The 20,088-nt window shown below is 38.9% G+C and overlaps 1 protein-coding gene across 3 annotated transcripts in view; it reads right to left on the bottom strand.

Annotated features, from left to right (window-relative positions):
* PTPDC1 (protein tyrosine phosphatase domain containing 1) overlaps positions 1-20,088 on the bottom strand; it is a 70,278-nt gene that overhangs the window by 7,936 nt on the left and 42,254 nt on the right. For 2 of the 3 annotated variants that reach the window (XM_043453283.1, XM_043453284.1), the window contains 5 exons: positions 8,281-8,452; positions 6,152-6,232; positions 5,804-5,922; positions 4,493-4,630; positions 1,531-2,786 (listed from right to left, as the gene is read on the bottom strand). In XM_043453283.1, coding sequence (XP_043309218.1) covers positions 1,531-2,786; positions 4,493-4,630; positions 5,804-5,922; positions 6,152-6,232; positions 8,281-8,452 — 1,766 coding nt within the window. Of the gene's footprint in view, positions 1-1,530; positions 2,787-4,492; positions 4,631-5,803; positions 5,923-6,151; positions 6,233-8,280; positions 8,453-8,937; positions 9,733-20,088 lie in introns of those variants that run through there. The other variant, XM_043453285.1, reaches the window with a different exon arrangement.

Genomic DNA, 20,088 nt, shown 5'->3' with positions numbered 1-20,088 from the left:
GACCACGTGACCTCAAGCACATCACTTGACCTCTGTGAGTTTCCCCACCTGTGATACTTAGTTCGTAAGTAATGAAAGATTAACAAAGAATTTGTAAATAGTATCATCTGTCTCACAGGATTACTGTGAAAATCACATGAAACAATGTGAAAGGGCCTAAGGGGTGCACAGAATTCAACTGATTTTCTTTATTACTGAAAGACCCACAATAAAATCCAGAAAGGAAAAAAGGCAAACCTATCCAAAGGATAGAGTTGTATCTACATCTAGAAAATGCTTTTGTATATATTATGTGTTCAAACAGTTCAGTCATGTTGGGCAGACCCATGATGGGGTGGTGAGCTATAGAGCCTGAAACCGGAGGTCCTGCCGCTAGCTACTGTGGCTCAGTTATGCGGAGAGACCCGTCCACTGAGTGGAATGTTGTTCAGCTTGGAGTATGAAATAAAGAAAATATTTCATGTCGGAAGACAGCAATACGTTTAACTATTGATTAAGCAAAACACCACAATTCTGATGAAAAAATCATGCGTGGAAGTGCTCTCCTCCTGTCATACAGTTAGGCTCCATGCCTCCTCTTCTTGCCTCTACGTCTGGAAGGCCTGACCTCCTGGAAAGTGTGCACACCTTGCTTGATTAGTGGTAGGAGACGGAAAAACAGTTACAAATAATTCATGGTACATTATGGGCTAACACGCCAAAATATCACTGAGCTAGGCCTCCCCAGGTCAGCCCCACATTTGGGCAGTTTACCATAACTAGGTTCATAAGGCCTGTCTTCTCTCTAATCAGCTGCTCATTCTAGGCAGAGAGCATGATTTAAGACGGCTCCCTCATGAAAGTACAACACAAAACGATGTTAAAGTTTAAAATGTCACATTCTAATTTAGCTTAAAGCCAAGAAATAGAACTCAGGGACTCAATCTCAGATAAAACTAGTGGACAAAGGGGCTCTGTGGCCACCCGCATTTGCTTTCTGGAATCCAACACCTGCCTTGTTTGGGTGGGCTGGGGAGGGACTGCTGAGCAGTCAGCATTCATCACTATCCTTCTGTCCTTCCTTGATACTTGGGTTAATGAGCTTTGGGAAAGAATTGTCTCTACTTCATTTTATCTCTCAGCTCGGGGTTCTCAAAGTGTGGTTCCCTGCTAGGGCTCAGGTTAGAGATGCTTCAGGTCAGTTCCTACAGTTTTCTATCCATCTGGCCATCAGTCCCACAGGCCCAGCAAGGAAGAAGGAAACTATTGCCATCAATCACTTTCATTGCCATGTTCAGTCAAGCACCCTGAGTGCTAAGCACTAAGTGCTTTCTTTCACAGAGACTGAAATGAACCTATACAAGAGACCTGTGTCTGTTGTTTCAATGACAGCTATGTGGTATTACAGTTGAGTAACTTGACGTTCAAAAGTTATGTATTATACCAACATGTCTTCAAATTCCTGAAAACAAATGAACTTGGGAAAATGTACTACTTTTGCTCTGACAAAAATATTTCCTACTCATAAATAATTAAATGAAATACAAATACCTGCCACATCTCTACCTTCTTTTTCACTTCCTCCTTTTCTGCAATATCATTTAAATTTGCCAGGGCTTTGGCTGCCAGTATTCTCCTTGCTTCAACACTCAACTCAGACTGTAAAGCCACATGTGCAGCAACTTCAGACAGGTATTTGCTGTTCTGAGTTTCATTCCCCAAGAACTGTGCTTTGGGACTGGACCCACAGTCCACAGGGCGGCGGCAAGTCTCACCATCCTCTGCAACAGAGCTTGGGCCACAACCACCACGACTTTCACACTCACAGTGGTACACTTTCTGTTGAGAACAGTTTGGTTCCTTAGGAATATTTGCAAAGTTTGGTGCGACTGGCTCCCCAGGGTTGTATGAACCTGAAATTCCTGAAGAGAAGGTTCTGCTTCGCTGTACCTCCTTTGGAACGCTCGTCCTATGGAACACTGATGATCCATCATCTTTGAGTCCCTCTGGGATTCCAAATTTAGTGTGATTCCAGAAAGAAAATGTATTGCGGACCAGCGTTTCCTTATTTAAATCTAGCTGTGGAGACTGTGGGGAGTAACAGTGGCTTATGTGCTTCTGCTGCCTGGGATTATGGCAAAGCAAGGCCTGGGCAGGCACTGTCCATGGAGTCCTCCCTTGCTCCAGAAGTGACTCCGCCCTTTTTAAATCTGAGTCACTGTAGCTGAGCTGCCTTTTCAGATGAGCCAGGGGCTGAAGACACTCAACATTCCGCCTCTTCCAAAGAGGGTTCAACTCTTGCTCACTGGAAAGAACCACATCCTGATTCTCAAAATCCATCACCACTGCACTGGGGGTGAAAGAGTCTGATGCATCACTATCATGTCTCAGTAACTCCTTATCCAGCTGCCTTGTGATCATCTCAGAAACAGTCTTTTCAATTTCAGCTGAGAGGCCAGGTATGTCTGCCACTTTATCTGTCACCACTGGCCTGTTCTCAGCTAAGTCCAGCAGCAATTTGCAAACGAGGTGGATAATTTTTGGTATGTGTTTCAGAAGTCGTGCCTCATATCCGTGAAGCATATGTCGCTGACGAATGAGATACTGTGCTAAGGTGACAGCATGTGCCTTGGGGTCACAGCAAGAGAATATATTGCGAAGAGGAGTCAGAAACTGAGTAAATTCCCTTACACAGAGTAGCTGTCCTCGAGTTTGTATGGAATTAGGTCGCTTTGCCCGAACAAATATAATTGCTTGGTCAGCAGTCATTCTTGTTGCAAAAACTAAGTAACATGCTATTAAAACACCTAAACAATGAAGAAATGAAGATTGGCATGAGAAAATTTTACATTTTTATTTATTCTCTTTGATGATTTTAAAATTTGAATATGTATTAGGAAACCATATGAATACAGGAACATTTTAAGAACAATGATAACTTTTAAACTTTTGGTACAGGGGTTCACCTATTTACTTGTCTCTATGGTAACCCTCCCCCTGACTGAGAACCCTTGGTCACCTCTGTAGCCCAGGGCAAGCACAAGCACTGTCACAGTGAACCTGAGTAGGTGTGGAGTAAGGGAGGATGGCTGAGTGTGGAGGGCAATGACTGAATGAACTGATGACCTGGTTCATTTACCCTCATTATGCCCAACTCCAACATGGAAGAAAGACAATACTGCTTTCCACTTTGAACAGTTCTTAAAAATTTCTATTCAATCACTCCATACATTCTGCTTGAAACTTCCCACCCCTTTCATCTTTGACATCAGTTGGTGGCACATTCCAGACCTGCATTTTTCCCACTTGGGTATTTTTATCTTTGGCAACTATTCATTCTCACAATCTATTTTCTCTCTTGAAGTTTCTTCTTTAAGACTAAACTAATGCCTAAACTAATATATATTTTCCTCTAGATCATAGATACTTTTCTATAAGTACTTAATATTAAGGAAGACCACATTAATAGTGTAAAAATTATGTACTATCATTAATACTAAACTGAAATGAATAATAAAAATGTGATAAATTAATTTAAATAAAATAATTAACATCAAGTAAAAGGCAAATCAAAAGACATCTGTGTGATTCACGAAGGTTCTGAATCTCATTACATGTGAAAATCAGAACCTCTGAAAAATGCCTGTTTTCCTAGTATGAGGTAAGGTCCAACGTATCTTTTTCACTAGGATAAGGCAGTTCTTTAGGATAAGTATGATATATCTGCAGAACTATCACATGGAATCCCTAGAACAGTGAGATCTCGGCTCAACCATGAGAGCTGACAATCTGGAGCAGAACTATGTCCCCATCTGAAGATGCACCCCAGTAAGTGGGAAGGCCAGTGGTAAATACATGGGTACACTGTAAACAGAGTAAAACTCTGGTGTCTGGCTGGATTAGATGACCAATGAAGAGTCCATCCTTTTTGTGCCCTAGTATCAGCATTGCACTGATATTCTGCTGCATTTTAAAGTAAAATCATTGATTTTTACACAGAATTGCAGGCACAGTTAAGACTCTACAAACAAAATCCTTATAGCCATGGCTTTAAATCATGGTCCTGCCACTTACTAGATACAGCAAATTAACCTCCTTCAAAACCTAGTGTTGCTAACAACTTAAAAAGATTATTGGATGAAACAATGCTTGCTATTTCCATTATTATTTTGGTTAAGGAAGATAAAATTTTAAAGAGACATGTATTAAAAACAAAAGTATTGACTTTTTTCCTTTAAAGAAGAAAATCAGAAAGGTCATTCAGCTAGCTATGGAAACCTACCTATTTCTCAATATGATGCAGTTTTAACTCTAAACTATTCAAAAAATACTCTCATGGATATATGGTCACTGAAACTATCTATTTAAGATATTTCAAGTATCTTTTATTGACTTTCCATTTGACTCCAAACCTTTGATAGGAATTTGAAAACTATCCTTAAGAACTAGGAAATATTTTTCCTTATATGTTTAAATACACAGAAAGGCAATAAAACCACCCCCTAGAATTTACCTGTTCGACCAAGCCCTGCATGACAATGGATAGCTACTTTTCCTTCTTGTAAGGCAAATGTCATCACCTTCACCATATCTAAGATGGTGGTAAGGGATGCTACACCATAATCCTTCCATCCAAAGTTGTAGAAATAAACTGGACAATGAGAAAGAACAAGAAGAAATCAACATATAGGAGAAATACTTGCAAATACATTTGAAAAAACTGAGTGAAGCCATGACAGTATACAGCTGTAAAACACGCAGATCTCACTAGATGTGTAGACCTAAAATAACAGGCTTTTCCCATTTCCAGTAAAGCTACTGTTAGCATTTCTTAAAAAGCATATTCTGTATTATTTAACACATTTCCTGCTGAAACTCAGAAATAATTAATGAAAAGCAGGATTATACATTAAAGTTGATGACCTATGCCAAAATTACTCTACCATGGAGGGAAAGCATGCAACTTTGTTTAAGCATTAAAACATGTCTAACTGACTGATAAATGACATGGGGTGGTACATACAGATTTTTCTAACTAGTGGGATAAAAAAGCGAACATGAACTTCAGGTTGTAGAAGTGGCAGAGCCTGGTCCTTTCCAGCTTGGTGTGAATGATACATGTTCAGTGGATTCTACGCTACAGCTCCTGTGACAGAGCTTCTAGACTCGTCACAGAAAGAATCCCCGCATCCTGCCCACAGGGTAGAGCTATGCGGTAGGTAAAAGCACAAATAAGTCGTGGGTTCTAATCCTGTTGCTATGTTTAAGTTGTATAATCCTGGGCAAGTCAGAACTTTCTCAGTCTGTGTGACCTCATATGTGAAGCAGAACAACAACTACACACACACACACACACACACACAGAGTTAAACGTTCATTTATTTATTTGGCTGTGCTGGGTCTTGGTTGCAGCATGTGGGATCTACTTCCTTGACCAGGGATGGAACCCGGGCCCCCTGCATTGGAAGCACAGTCTTAGCCACTGGACCATCAGGGAAGTCTCAGAACAACCGTATTACATGAATGCTTTAAGGATTAAATGAGATGACAGGTCTGACATACTGTTTATATTAATTATGCAGGTATTATTTCTATAAGGTCTTCTCTCAAGATCTCTCTCACAGGAAAAAAGAAATTCTGTACTATCAACATCAATACTAAATAAGATATTTAAAGACAAAGTTATCTCATCTTCACTTTTCAGAAGCCCTACTACTATGCATGAACTTTGTTTCCATCTCCTTTTTAATCTAAGAACTGAGCAGACAAAAGTCTCTGAGTTCTGTCCTTGGTAACATATGGAGAAGAGGTTGGAAGGACTTACTGCCAGCCTCCATGAAAGCTTCAGGAAGGTATGTGAAGCCACTTTCTTGTTCCAGAGGGTTCCCACAGCTGGCATGCTCACCAGGACGCTGAAGGTTAATGATACTTTTTATGCCATGGCTTAAAGGAAAAAGAAAAAAATTAGTCATATTGGGGAGGTAGTGTTAACAAAAAAATAACCATTTTTGGTATTAATAAACATTAACTACTCTTAAAACTTTATCTTACTTGAAATAAGTTCTTCACATTTCTGTTGGTAAAATGAAAGCACTTTTCTATTTGAAGTCAAAAGCAGTGGAAAAGAAGACATAAGCTGGCTTATTACAGTGGATAAACATGCAACATTTACCTTCGGAACTGCTCAATGATACAGAACTTCTCCAGGACCTCAGTGGATGGGCGTGCCATGGCCAGGATATTATCAGTGACCCTACAGTGGGAGGAGGGACTGATGAAATGCACAGAACTGAGAAAGCAAGATTTCAAGCCCTTACTTTTTCTATGATTTCAATAATACTGTAAGGTAAGAATCTCCTTATACAAATCTGGCTTCAATTCTGTATTATGATTATGGCTCTAAGAAACCCTCACTTCTTAAATCCTGGAAACAATTCCAGAACATAACGTATTTATGGACTCCAGCAAAGTATCCTCAAGGACTTTCATGAGATTCTAGCGGACATGACAGAATGATGGAGAAACCTCGACTGGCAGCAAAAGTAACATCCTGGATTAGTTATCCAGAGGTTACTGACTAAATGAGGAGGGCCAGCTGGGAGGCATTTTTAGTTACTTATTTATCTGTACCTCAGTCATCTAATGTGTTGAGTGAGGGTAATAGTGCCTGCCTCATAGGGTTGGTGTAAGAATTCAATATGATGTGACTGTAAAGTCTTTTAGCATAAATCCTGGCATGTGGTTATGCATAAATGCTGAGTTATTGTAATTTAGGAAAAAATATCACTTTGGAGTCAGTCAGGCCTGGTTTCAAATGCTGGCTTTTCTATTTTCCAGCTGTGCAGCAAATTACTTAGTCTCTCTGGACTTCAATTCCTTATCAATAACATGACACTAACAATGCCTACTTAAAAGGGTTTTATGACCATAATAATTTCAAAATGTCTATCACTGTGACTGGCCTGTAACCAAATGGATGTTTACTGAGTGTACAAATGGATAGAGGCCCAGTAAATGGCTGTCACTCTCACTAGGGCTCTAACTTCCCTCTGTTCTGATCAGATTTCTCACCAGTGGTCTGGTGAAAGATACCTAAGATAGACTGTCACAAGCTGTGGGTTACAAGATCCTGAGAGGAGTAACAGAGACATCATGTGAGCAGGTCAGGATTCAGAAAGATACCATCTCTCGTGCCTGGGGCAATATCTAAAAACAGGGAACCACGAAGGTTTGGGATCTTGCAAATTTAACAGCACTTAGTGTAAGATTAGGAGAGATGTAATGTGAAAGCAGCAGAGGTGAAAACAAGATAGTTTAGTCAACAATAAACCAGAAATATTAATGTGACCTTAAGCTGCATTATTATAAATTTATGTATCTGACGACATCTCAGGAGTAGTGTTTGCTTTTTCATGACACTCTTTAAGAAAGGTAGTGATGAAGGTAGTGACAGTGGATCCCAGACTATAACACTATACCTGTACCCAACATATCCAATATGAAAAAGTACAGGGTTGGAGGCTAGTGAACTGGCTGACAAATATCAAATTTGTAAATGGAATCTTACTCTATAAAATGATTCACCAGCAGAGTTCTTTAAATAGTGAATTCCTCTGAGTGCATTCCAAATATGGTTTTAAATATCAGAATTTTTCAGAGATATCACTATATCAAAAAAGGGTATACTTGACAATTTGCTAATAATAATAAAAATAGCATGATTCAATAATGAATGAATTATACTTACATACCATAAACAATGAAAGCATTTTACATCATCTACTGAACCGACAACTTATATCACCCTCTACTGAGGCAGACTGGAAGTGTACGTATTTGTATGAAAATGCATCCTTTTATACAGAATACAGGAACAAAATAAAAATAAGGCTAAAGTTCACCTGCATGAAAGTGAAAAACTACCTAATTACCTCAAAATTTCTCAAATTTGTAGCTGAATATTTTAATTGTTTCTAGCACTCTCTGAAATTTAAAATCTATCTAGTTACCAATTCTTTAAGATACTTTACCTACAACATTCTATTTTATTAAAAAAAATAATCCTATAGGGATGGTTTTATTATTTCCATCTTACAGATAAGGAAACTGTGGTTCAGAGTGCCTGTGAGTAGGCCAGATTGTCAAGAGGGGAAGCCAGGGATGGAAGATGAGGTCCTCTGACTTCAAAACCCCACATTCCTTCTTCTACAGGCTACTGCCTGTGGCCATCACCTATACCTCCATTTCCTTTTCCTACTTAGCAGTAGGTGGGAGCTATCAAAGACTGACAGAATCACTTACCAGGATGAGTAGACACCTTTAATAGCTTGTTCCTGTTCACCCCAGCGGGCTGCATTTTCATACTTGCAAGCTTTGCCACCACATGCCATAGAACAGGCCACGTGTCCAGGAATGACATGCCGCAAACGCTCTCCAACTTTTGTATATTTTGGCGTAGGACGTCCTGAATTTCCTAGAACATACGAAGAAGGGAAGATTTAAAATCCTACTCTCCAAATGGAACAGTAAAAAGGGAAAGAGCTTCCAATTTCTCTCAGGATTGTATATGACAAGCTGGTGCTAAATCCCCTTCATTTTGTCAGGAATAAAACTGTTTCCCTTTCATATAAGTGCACTAGCCTTCACTTCAGAAAAGGCCTTTGCACACAAGAATCTCCATATGGGCTACTGGTAATGAAAAGGAAGAAACTGTTACAGATCTTTTACAAAGAAATGAGTTTTACACAAGAACTACATTTTTAATGAAAAAAACATAAAATATTCAAGCATTTTCATCTCCTATTACATGTCTACTGAATCTCATAGCATAACAGACAATAAAAAGTATAATGCAGAATTCTCAAAATTTTAAAAGGTATAAACACAGCATAGCTTCTTTACAATCATTATATTTAAACTCAAAGGTGTGTCAATCTTTAAGAAGAAAAGGAACTTTACTTTTTCTCTCGGGGCAAGTTGGGTTTCTCTCAGCACAGCTGACAGAGGACATGGCCACCATCACCTGGAGAGAAGACGAGGAGAGCACCTTGGCAGCAGAGCCGCGCCGCGCCTGCTGCAGCCGCAGGATAGGGTCGGAGGCAGAGTGGCGACGGCCCTCGAAAAAGGAGCTGAGGAATGGCACAGCGGAGAGCCTCCGGGGTGGATCCTGCATGGTACTGGGCTTCCAGGAGGGAAGAGCTGGAGGCGAGATGTCAGCGCCAGCCTGCTCCATGATGAAGTTACACTGAGAACGTGAGCATCACTCTGCGTGATCTAACAGCCGTTCAGGATAGGCTGACTTGTTTCCATAGTGACAAACAAAGAAAGTACTGATTCCCACTCAGATCTGTACAAGCAAAATCCCTTATGAATGGATTGTATTTAGAACAGATTGTTCGAATATTGGGAAGAATAACATGTATTTTAAATAGATTATACCTTAAATGTGACTTTTCTACTGTTTCTCAAATACCTTCAAAAAGATCTGACTGCTCAGAGAATTATATCTAAAATATTGTAATGAATTTAGAAAAATGTCTTTATGATGCAAACACACACATTATTAAAATACCTAAATTTTGTTCTTCCTTTCATATCTATTCTCTGAACATTTTGAAAAATACTCTCTTTCTACTCCTCTCTGAAACAGGGCAAATAAAAAGTTAATTGTAATAAAATGGGACATACGAGATACCTATAACATTATTAAAACATCACTTTTCAAAACCAAAAATCCCTCTATTTTTTGTTTAGTTGCTAAGTCATATCTGACTCTTTCTCAGTCTCATGGGCTATAGCCTGCCAGGCTCCTCTGTCCATGGGATTTCCCAGGCAAGAATACTGGAGTGCACTGCCATTTCCTTCTCCAGGGGATCTTCCTGACCCAGGGACTGAACTTGCATCTCCTGCACTGAAGGTAGACTCTTTATCAGTGGGCCACTTAGGAAGCCCCAAACCCTATATTATTTTATAGAACAATTTAAGAAATGCTTGGATAGAAGAAATAAAGACATCTTTAGGGCTGGTATACTAACCAAAAGACATTTATTTTCATATTTCTATTTTCAGAATGTGAAAATCCAATTCTTGGTTATTGGATAGTTACAGCAGTCATAACTACAGCCCTCAAAAACTCAAAAGACATGCTTCTGTGTCTTTTCTTGTTGACTAAGGGGAAAAGAGAAGCTTCAATAACGTCTTGGCAGAGACATAGGAAGAAAATCCACTAAGTATCACATTTTTTAAAGGAACTGGATGAGGGGGAGATTGCAACTTGAGGATAAAGGATATAAAGAACACAGAAACTCTAACAACCACCAATTGTCCGCCTCCTCTCTTGTTAATGTCAAACTGCAACAACCTCACCCCACGCGGTGCCTTTTTCTCTTTCTGTTTCTCCAAATGGTATTCTGGCCATGCGTAGATGGAAACAACCTATTGTCACAGATAGGGCTCTTTGCTTTGTTCTGTTCTATTTTAATAATTAGTAATGCTTTAAAACTTGCTCCTTTTAAAACACACCCCCATTTCTTCAAATGGGTATGTTTTGTCAAATAAGATACAGCAGCTCAATTTGGTGTCTAAATTTGAGTGTAGCACCCTGCCCCTGTCATTTTGTAAACAGCAATGAAAAAGAATTTCTTTTAATGTAGTCTATTCAGAAGGCACAGCTTCCACACAGTTTTAAAGGAAAGGAAAGTAGAGAAGATGTGGTGCGGAAGGCAAGTTGGAACCTGATGTCAAGAAGCCCTAAATGCTCAAAATAAAAAGTCTGAGTCTGCTGTTGGGGAACAGAAGTCTGACTCAAGTTTCTCACGGTTAACACTCCCTGCAAAGACAGGGATTGGAGTCAAGGACTGAGGGCCTGCTGGGACAGTGACAGTAAGTGTGGGAGCAAGATAGTACAGGGGCGGACACTGCACTGCATGCCAGGACTTCAAGTCTAAGCAAGCAGCAACAAGACCCTTAAGTCAGTAAATATGGAGTCCGTAAGGAGAAGGTGCCAGAGAAAACCCAGCAGGCAATCTCCATATGAGATGAAAATGCACGTGAGGCAGCAATTAGGAGGCCTCAGCCAGTGAGCAGGAAATGCCTGATCTGTGCAGCTCTAAGGACATGAGCGTCCAAGTGACTCTGCTCTCAACAGTTCTGAAAATGAGAATGAAATTGATGAGGACAGGACTTGTCTGGACCAAGCTAAGGAAGGGAAGATTTTTGTATCATCTCAGGAATAATTTCTGCTGTGAAATCTTAAGGACTGGGCTGGCCTCAAATAAACATGCAACCACTTGGTGGCCTTGGTTACCAGACAGGGACACTGAGTTTGGGCTTTCAGAAAAGTGGAGCTGAAGGCAAACAGGAATCCAAAAGGTGACTGCAGTCCTCCCTCTCAGCATATTCTTGCCTTGCTCACTCACCTGGGGCACCCAGGGGTGCCGGGACACACTGGCACTGTCTGGTGCTGAACTGGAGTGCTGCCCACCTGTGGGCACCACAGACAGGGCAGAGGCCTCCACTTCCCCAAGACATGTCAGAATTGTCAACCTCATTGTTGCAAGCTCCAAACTATTCCTTGAAAAAATGCCCAATTCATAGCCAAATTCACCTTTAAAAATCAGTTTTTATTTATGCCAAATGACGTTACAATAGGGAAGAGTACCTTTCATTCCACCCCTAAACTCATCTTCCTTTTGGTATTTGTCCACAGACATGTGGATTTTCTACATATTTGTAGTCATAATTGCAAATAATTTCCCCTGCTTTTTCTAAGCAGCATAGCCAACACCTTCCCATTTTGCTTTAGTCTTCTCGTTTTCATTTAGTGGATGCACAAGAATTTGATGCATTATAATTTACCTAGTCATTCTTGAGCTGTTGAATATTTAGGCTATTATCAATTACATTGTTTAAAAATAAGGTATTATATATTTTCAGGATTAAAATTTTTTATTTCTATTTTTTCCTTCATTAAACTAGAGATGATAGGACTGGTGTGCAAAGCTCCTATTTTTATTTACTTGAGTCTTTACATGTTTGAACAACTAACTTTATAGAAGTGGAAAGGAGTAATATTTTTAGCAAATCACAGGTTTTTCCTGAGGTCAGAGAGGAACACAGCATTAAAATAAAGATCAAGAGATGCTGTCTCTGGTAAGCTATTTTGCCAACCTCTGTGACCTCAGAAATCCATATCTCCACATGACCATGTTTTCATTCACAGAATGTTGCCAAAAAAAATCATGCCATGACTTTAAAGGGATTATCTTCTAATTCATGGAATAAAAGATGTTAGAACTTGTACCAAATTAGTACAAATTGGTCTCTCTTTTCTGTATTATTTTTAAAAATAGTTATTCATTTTGTGGATCAATTTAGTTACTAATACTCACACTTTTTGTTTCACACCTCTGTAAGACTTTGTATTACATCTTAAAAATCAATTAAAATTTTTAAATTGGGATGAATCATATAGATTGCTAATGATAAATTGTTCAGACTAACATTTTAATATTTATTTAAATTACCAATAGGAAAAAATGAAGTCTTCTCTTTAAATAAAAGGAGAAACAAGACTACTTAATTTCTATTTCATGTTTTATATAAAATGGAAGTGTTTTAAGCAAGAGTAATTTTATGAAGGGCCATATTTTCAATAGACACCTAAAAGCTGAAGAAACTTTTTTCTGACAGCCACAGAGAAAGGCTGTTGTTCTCCTTCAGCTGCTCAGTCCTGTCCGACTCTCTGCGACCCCACAGACTGCAGCACGCCAAGCTTCCCTGTCCTTCACCATCTCCTGGAGCTTGCTCAAACACATGTCCATAGAGTCTCATGTCCATTTAGTCACATGTCTATGTAGTCTCAGTCCTAGTCAATAAACGAGTCATTTCCAGGAACTAGACTAGAACACTGACTTTTCAGCTTCTTTTTTCCCACTTTTTATGACAGGAGGCTCACTTCTCACAAGGCAATTAACTATTCAACTGTTTGACAGCTCAGGATGTTTCCTACTGTGGAGTCAAAATCCATTTCTCTGTAAACACTGGTCCTGGCCCCTCCCTTTAAAAATGAAAAATACAGCATCTCTATGACTTGCAAGGTTTTCAAATATCTGAAGACAGAACTCCTCCAAGACTCCCCCAATTGCGGTCAAATCTTAATTTTTACCAACATTAATAGTTATTGTTTCCAGATCCTTCATTATAATTCCCTTTCTTCAGAGAGCCCCTCTATCCCCTGCCTCCCCTTTACAGATAAAATTCTAAAAAAGAAAATTTGACTCCATTTGATATTTTCATTTGTGACCTGTTTCATTCTCACTAAGGTCTCTGATGGTCCTTTTTATAGTTTTTGTCTTATTTTTACTGCTTAGCACACATTCAACAGAATTGAACAATTTAGTTTTAATTTTAAAAATATTTGGAGAGGATTTTATTTTTTGATGCAATCTCAAACTTATAGAAAAGTTTTAAGTATAATACAAAGAATTTTTTTCCTTGAACCATTTGAGAATAAGCTGCAGATATGCTGCTCCATTACTCTAAGTTAGTGTATATTTCCCATAAAAAATTCTCCAAAATTCCCCCAAATTAGAAAATTATAATTGATATATTATTAGTTGCCCACTATTCCTCAGACCTCACACAAGTTCCACTGATTATCTCAATGTTCCTTACGGTAAAATCATACTACACAACGTTCAGAATCACACACTTAGTTTTAGTTGTCTTCTCATTTATTTCACTTTAGAACAAGTTCCTCAGTCCTTGATATCAATGCCTTTGGCTTTTGAAGAGTATAGACCAGCTATTTTGTAGAACATTTCCTCAATTTGGGTGTGTGTGCTTCCTCATAATTAGATCTAATAAGTTCTGGTGTTTATGGTGAAAAATGATATTTAGAAACCAAGTCCAGATGCTAGGTGTGGTCACTACTGTTAAAGAGTTGTTGCCTGCAGGCATTCTCAGTGGATAGAACTAAAGAATGCATACAATACATACATGCATACATACACACACACCACACATTTACATCCATATTTATATATGCATGCATTTATGTTGAAAACTGAGAGTTCATGCTGATGTTAGCAATTCTAATCCAACAACACAGGGCTCCTCCTAACAGCCGCTTTCCATAAATACACAGGGGCTTCCCAGGTGGCGCTAGTGGTGTAGAACCTGCCTGCCAATGCGGGAGATGTAAGAGACGTGGGTTCGATCTCTGAGCCAGGAAGATCCCCTGTTCTGTAAATAAGTTCATTTGTACCATTTAAAAAGAGTCCACGTATAAGCAATGATATCTGTCTTTTTCTATCTGACTTCATGTAATACCTGTCTTTCTTTATCTGACTTATTTCATTCAGTATGGCAATCTCTAAGTCCCTCCATATTGCTGCAAACAGCATTATTTCATTCTTTTTTATAGCCGAGTAATATTCCATTTGTACACATGTACCACATCTTCTGTATAGTTGTGTTTACATTGCCATTTATTTTGAGGAAATTTTTTTAAAAATCTCTTCATTTCATCATGAACCCACCGGTTTTTTAGTAGCATGTTGTTTAGTTTCCATGAAACCTTGTTTTCACTTCTCTTTCTGAGGTTAATTTCTAGTTTCATGCTCCTGTGGTCAGAAAAGATACTTGAAATTATTTACGCTCTTTAAAATTTGTTAGGGCTTGTTTTGTGTCCTAAAGAATGTTCCATGTGCTCCTGAAAAGAATGTATTTTCAGTTTTGTTCTTTTTTGGGGGGGGGGGTGGAATGTAATGTCCTGAGTACATCAGTTAAGTATAACCGTTGTATTGTGTCATTTAGGATCTCTGTTACCTTATTGATTTTTCTGTCTGGAAGATCTGTCCATTGCTGTCAGTGGGATGTTAAAGTCTCTTACTATTAATATATTCCCATCAATTTTTCTTTTTTCTTGCTAGCATTTGTTTTAGGTACTCCTATATTGGGTGCATATATGTTAGTGAGCGTAGAATCTTCTTGTATTGACCCTTTTATCAATATACAGTGTCCTTCTTTATCTTTCTTTATGGGTCTTGTTTTAAAGTCTATTTTGCTTGATATAAGTATTGTCACCCCTGCTTTCTTGTCATTTCTATTTGCATGAAATACCTTTTTCCATTCCCTCACTTTCAATCTATGTATGTCTTTCACCCTAAAGTTGGTCTCCTGTAGGCAGCATCTTGTTTTATTATCTAGTCTGCCACTATGTGTCATTTGATTGGGGCATTTAGTCCACTAACATTGAAAGCAATTTGGGGCAGGGGGGGCCACACTGCATGGCTTGTGGGATCTTAGTCCCCTGACCAAGGAATGAACTCGAGCCCTGGCAGTGAAAGAACAGAGTCCTAACCACTGGAATGCCAGGGAATTCCTTGTTTTTTCTTTTGTGGTTCCGTACTATATTAGTGTTGAGTTTTCTTTTTCGTTTTTGTGAATCTATGCTTTTGACCTGTGGTTACCCCAGTTTTCAAGTATGTTAACTCATTACTGTATCTACTTGTTTTACACTGGTAGTCATATTGGCTCAAACACATTCTAAAAGATCTACATTTTCTTACTCCTCTCCATTTTATGATTTTTATATCCTATGTTTATACTTTCTGTTTATCCTTTTGCTATTTATTATAATCATTTTCACAAAAAATTTTATTGCTTTTCAAAACATATGTACTAGCTTAAGTGATCTTCAATCCTTTTATATATTTGCCTTTCCTACTGTGATTTTTTTTCCTTCCCTATAGATACTTGCTTTTTTCTCTTCAGAGAAGACCTTCCAGTATTTCCTTTAGAATAGGTTTAGTATTGCTTAATTGCTTAATTCTTCTAGTTTTTTGCTTATCTGAGAAATTTTTTATCTCTCCTTCTAAATGATAATCTTGCTGGGTTGAGTATCCCAGGTTGCAGGCTTTTTATTTTCAGGACTGAATGTATTGTGCTACTTCCTTCTGACGTGCAAAGCTTCTTTTTTTTTTTTTTTTTGTGCAACGCTTCTGTAGAGAAATCAGCTAATAGCCTTACTGGGATTTCCCTCATAACTGACTGTTTTTCTCTTACTGTCTTTAGAATCCTTTCTTTAACTTTCATCATTTTAATTATGATGTGTCTTGATATAGGTCTATTTGGGTTCATCTTGTTTGGGACACTCTGTACTTCCTGTACCTAGATATTTTCCCCCTTTCAATTTAACAAGTTCTCAGCAATAATTTTTTCAAATGAATTTTCAATCCCCTTATCTCTTTCTCCTCCCTCAGGAATCTCTATTATGTGTAAATTGGCATCCCATAGGTCAAATATGTTGCTTTCATTTTTTTTCATTTGTCCTTTTGTCTGTTAATTGTGATTGCGTGATTTCCATTATTCTATCTTCCAGCTCATTAATTCATTCTTCAGAATTAATTTGCTGTTTTAAAAAATTTTTATTTATTTTCATTGGAGGCTAATTACTTTACAATATTGTGGTGTGGTGGGTTTTGCCATACATCAACATGAATCAGCCACAGGTGTCAATAGAACTAGGCTGTCTCCACATCCTGAACCCCCTACCCACGTCCCTCCCCACCCCATCCCTCTGGGTTGTCCCAAAGCACCAGCTTTGAGTGCCCTGCTTCAAGCATTGAACTTGCACTGGTCACCTGTTTTACATATGGTAACATACATGTTTCAATATACATATTGTCTCAAATTGCCTCACCCTTGCCTTCTCCCACATGTCCAAAAGTCTGTTCCTTACATCTGTCTCTTTTGCTGTCTCCATATATATGTGTTAATATACTGTGTTGGTGTTTCCCTTCCTGTTTCTCCTTCTTACTTCACTTTGTATAATAGGCTCTAGTTTCATCCACTTCATTAGAACTGACTCAAATGTGTTCCTTTTTATAGTTGAGTAATATTTCATTGTGTATATGTACCACATATCCTTATCCATTCGTCTGCCGATGTACATCTAGGTTGCTTCCATGTCCCAGCTATTGTAAACAGTGCTGCAGTGAACACTGAGGTACATGTGTCTCTTTCAATTCTTGTTTCCTTGGTGTGTATGCTCAGCAGTGGGATTGCTGGGTCACATGGCAGTTCTATTTCTAGTTTTTTAAGAAATCTCCACACTGTTCTCCATGGTGGCTGTACTAGTTTGTATTCTCACCAACAGTATAAGAGGGTTCCCTTTTCTCCACACCCTATCCAGCACTTTTGTAGACTTTTTGATGGCTGCCATTCTGTTCGGCGTGAGATGGTACCTCATTGTGGTGCTGATTTGCATTTCTCTGATAATGAGTGATGTGTTTGTTAGCCATTTGTATGTCTTCTTTAGAGAAATGTCTGTTTAGTTCTTTGGCCCATTTTTTGGTTGGGTTGCATTGAGCTGCATGAACTGCTTGTATACTTTGGAGATTAATTCTTTGTCAGCTGTTTTTGGAAAAAGGTATTTCATGCATTTCTCCCATTCTGAAGGCTGCCTTTTCACCTTGCTTATAGTTTCCTTCGTTGTGCAAAAGCTTTTAATTAGGTCCCATTTATTTATTTTTGTTTTTATTTCCATTACTCTGGGAGGTGGGTCATAGAGGATCTTGCTGTGATTTATGTCAGAGTGTTCTGCATGTTTCCCTCTAAGAGTTTTATAGTTTCTGGTCTTACATGTAGATCTTTAATCCATTTTGAGTTTATTTTTGGGTATGGTGTTAGAAAGTGTTCTAACTTCTTTCTTTTACAGGTGGCGGACTAGTTTTGCCAGCACTTGTTAAAGAGGTTTTCTTTTCTCCATTGTATATTTTTGCCTTCTTTGTCAAAGATAAGATGTCCATCATTTCTGTTTAATCGCTCAGTCATGTCTGACTCTTTGCGACCCCATGGACTGCAGCACACCTGGCCTCCCTGTCCATCATCAACTCCCAGTGTTTCCTCAAACTCATGTACACTGAGTTGGTGATGCCATCCAACCACCTCATCCTCTGTTGTCCCCTTCTTCTCCTGCTTTCAATCTTTCCCAGCATCAGGGTCTTTTCAAATGAGACAACTCTTCACATCAGGTGGGCAAAATACTGGAGTTTCAGCTTCAGCATCAGTCCTTCCAATGAACATTCAGGACTGGTCTCCTTTAGGATGGACTGGCTGGATCTCCTTGCAGTCCAAGGGACTCTCAAGAGTATTCTCCAACACCATAGCTCAAAAGCATCAATTCTTTGGTGCCCAGCTTTCTTTATAGTCCAACTCTCACATCCATACATGACTACTGGAAAAACCACAGCCCTGAGTAGATGGATCTTTGTGGCAAAGGAACGTCTCTGCTTTTTAATATGCTGTCTAGGTTGGTCATTACTTTCCTGCCAAGGATTAAGTGCCTTTTAATTTCATGACTGCAGTCACCATCTGCAGCGATATTGGAGCCCCTCAAAAAATAAAGTCTGCCACTGTTTCCCTATCTATTTGCCATAAAGTGATGGGACTGGTTGCCATGATCTTCATTTTCTGAATGTTGAGTTAAGCCAACTTTTTCACTTTCCTCTTTCACTTTCATCAACAGGCTCTTTAGTTCCTCTTCACTTTCTGCCACAAGGGGGGTGTCATCTGCATATTTGAGATTATTGATATTTCTCCCAGCAATCTTGATTGCAGTGTGTGCTTCATCCAGCCCAGCGTTTCACATGATGTACTCTGCATATAAGTTAAATAAGCAGGGTGACAATATACAGCCTTGACATACGCTTTTCCTGATTTGGAACCAGTCTGTTGTTCCATGTCCAGTTCTAACTGTTGCTTTTTGACCTGCATACAGATTTCTCAGGAAGCAGATCAGGTGGTCTGGTATTCGCATCTCTTTTAGAATTTTCCAGAGTTTGTTGTGATCCACACCGTCAAAGGCTTTGGCATAGTCAATAAAGCAGAAATAGATGTTCTTCTGGAACTCTCTTGCTTTTGTGAGGATCCAGCGAATATTGGCAAATTGATCTCTGGTTCCTCTGCCTTTTCTAAATCCAGCTTGAACATCTGGAAGTTCACAGTTCACGTATTGTTGAAGCCTGGCTTGGAGAATTTTGAGCATTACTTTGCTAGCATGTGAGATGAGTGCAATTGTGTGGTAGTTTGAGCATTCTTTGGTATTGTCCTTCTTAGGGGCTGGAATGAATACTGACCTTTTCCAGTCCTGTGGCCACTACTGAGTTTTCCAAATTTGGCATATTGAGTGCAGCACTTTCACAGCATCACCTTTTAGGATTTGAAATAGTTCAACTGGAATTCCATCACCTCTACTAGCTTTGTTCATAGTGATGCTTCCTAAGGCCCATTTGACTTCACATTCCAGGATATCTGGCTCTAGGTGAGTGATCACACCATTGTGATTATCTGGGTCGTGAAGATCTTTTTTTGTACAGTTCTTCTGTGTATTCTTGCCACCTCTTAATATCTTCTGCTTCTGTTAGGTCCAAACCATTTCTGTCCTTTATTGAGCCCATCTTTGCGTGAAATGTTCCCTTGGTATCTCTAATTTTCTGAAGAGATCTCTAGTCTTTCACATTCTACTCTTTTCCTCTATTTCTTTGCACTGATCACTGAAGAAGGCTTTCTTATCTCTCCTTGCTATTCTTTGGAACTCTGCATTCAAATGGGTTTATCTTTCCTTTTCTCCTCTGCTTTTCGCTTCTCTTCTTTTCACAGCTATTTGTAAGGTCTCCTCAGACAGCCATTTCACTTTTTTGCATTTCTTTTTCTTGGGGATGGTCTTGATCCCTGTCTCCTGTACAATGTCATGAACCTCTGTCCACAGTTCATCAGGTATTCTATCAGATCTAGTCCCTTAAATCTATTTCTCACTTTCACTATATAATCGTAAGGGATTTGATTTAGGTCATTCCTGAAAGGTCTAGTGGTTTTTCCTACTTTCTTCAATTGAAGTCTGAATTTGGCAATAAGGAGTTCATGATCTGAGCCACAGTCAGCTCTGGGTCTTGTTTTTGCTGACTGTATAGAGCTTCCATCTTTGAATGCAAAGAATATAATCAATCTGATTTCAGTGTTGACCATTTGGTGATGTCCATGTGTAGAGTCTTCTCTTGTGTTGTGGAAGAGGGTGTTTGCTATGACCAGCCTGTTCTCTTGGCA

The sequence above is a fragment of the Cervus canadensis genome, chromosome 30, assembly GCF_019320065.1.
Source record: "Cervus canadensis isolate Bull #8, Minnesota chromosome 30, ASM1932006v1, whole genome shotgun sequence".
In the NCBI taxonomy this organism is placed as follows: domain Eukaryota; kingdom Metazoa; phylum Chordata; class Mammalia; order Artiodactyla; family Cervidae; genus Cervus; species Cervus canadensis.
The sequence above is the reverse complement of the archived record's forward strand: the minus strand, read 5'-3'. Positions and strand labels throughout refer to the sequence as shown.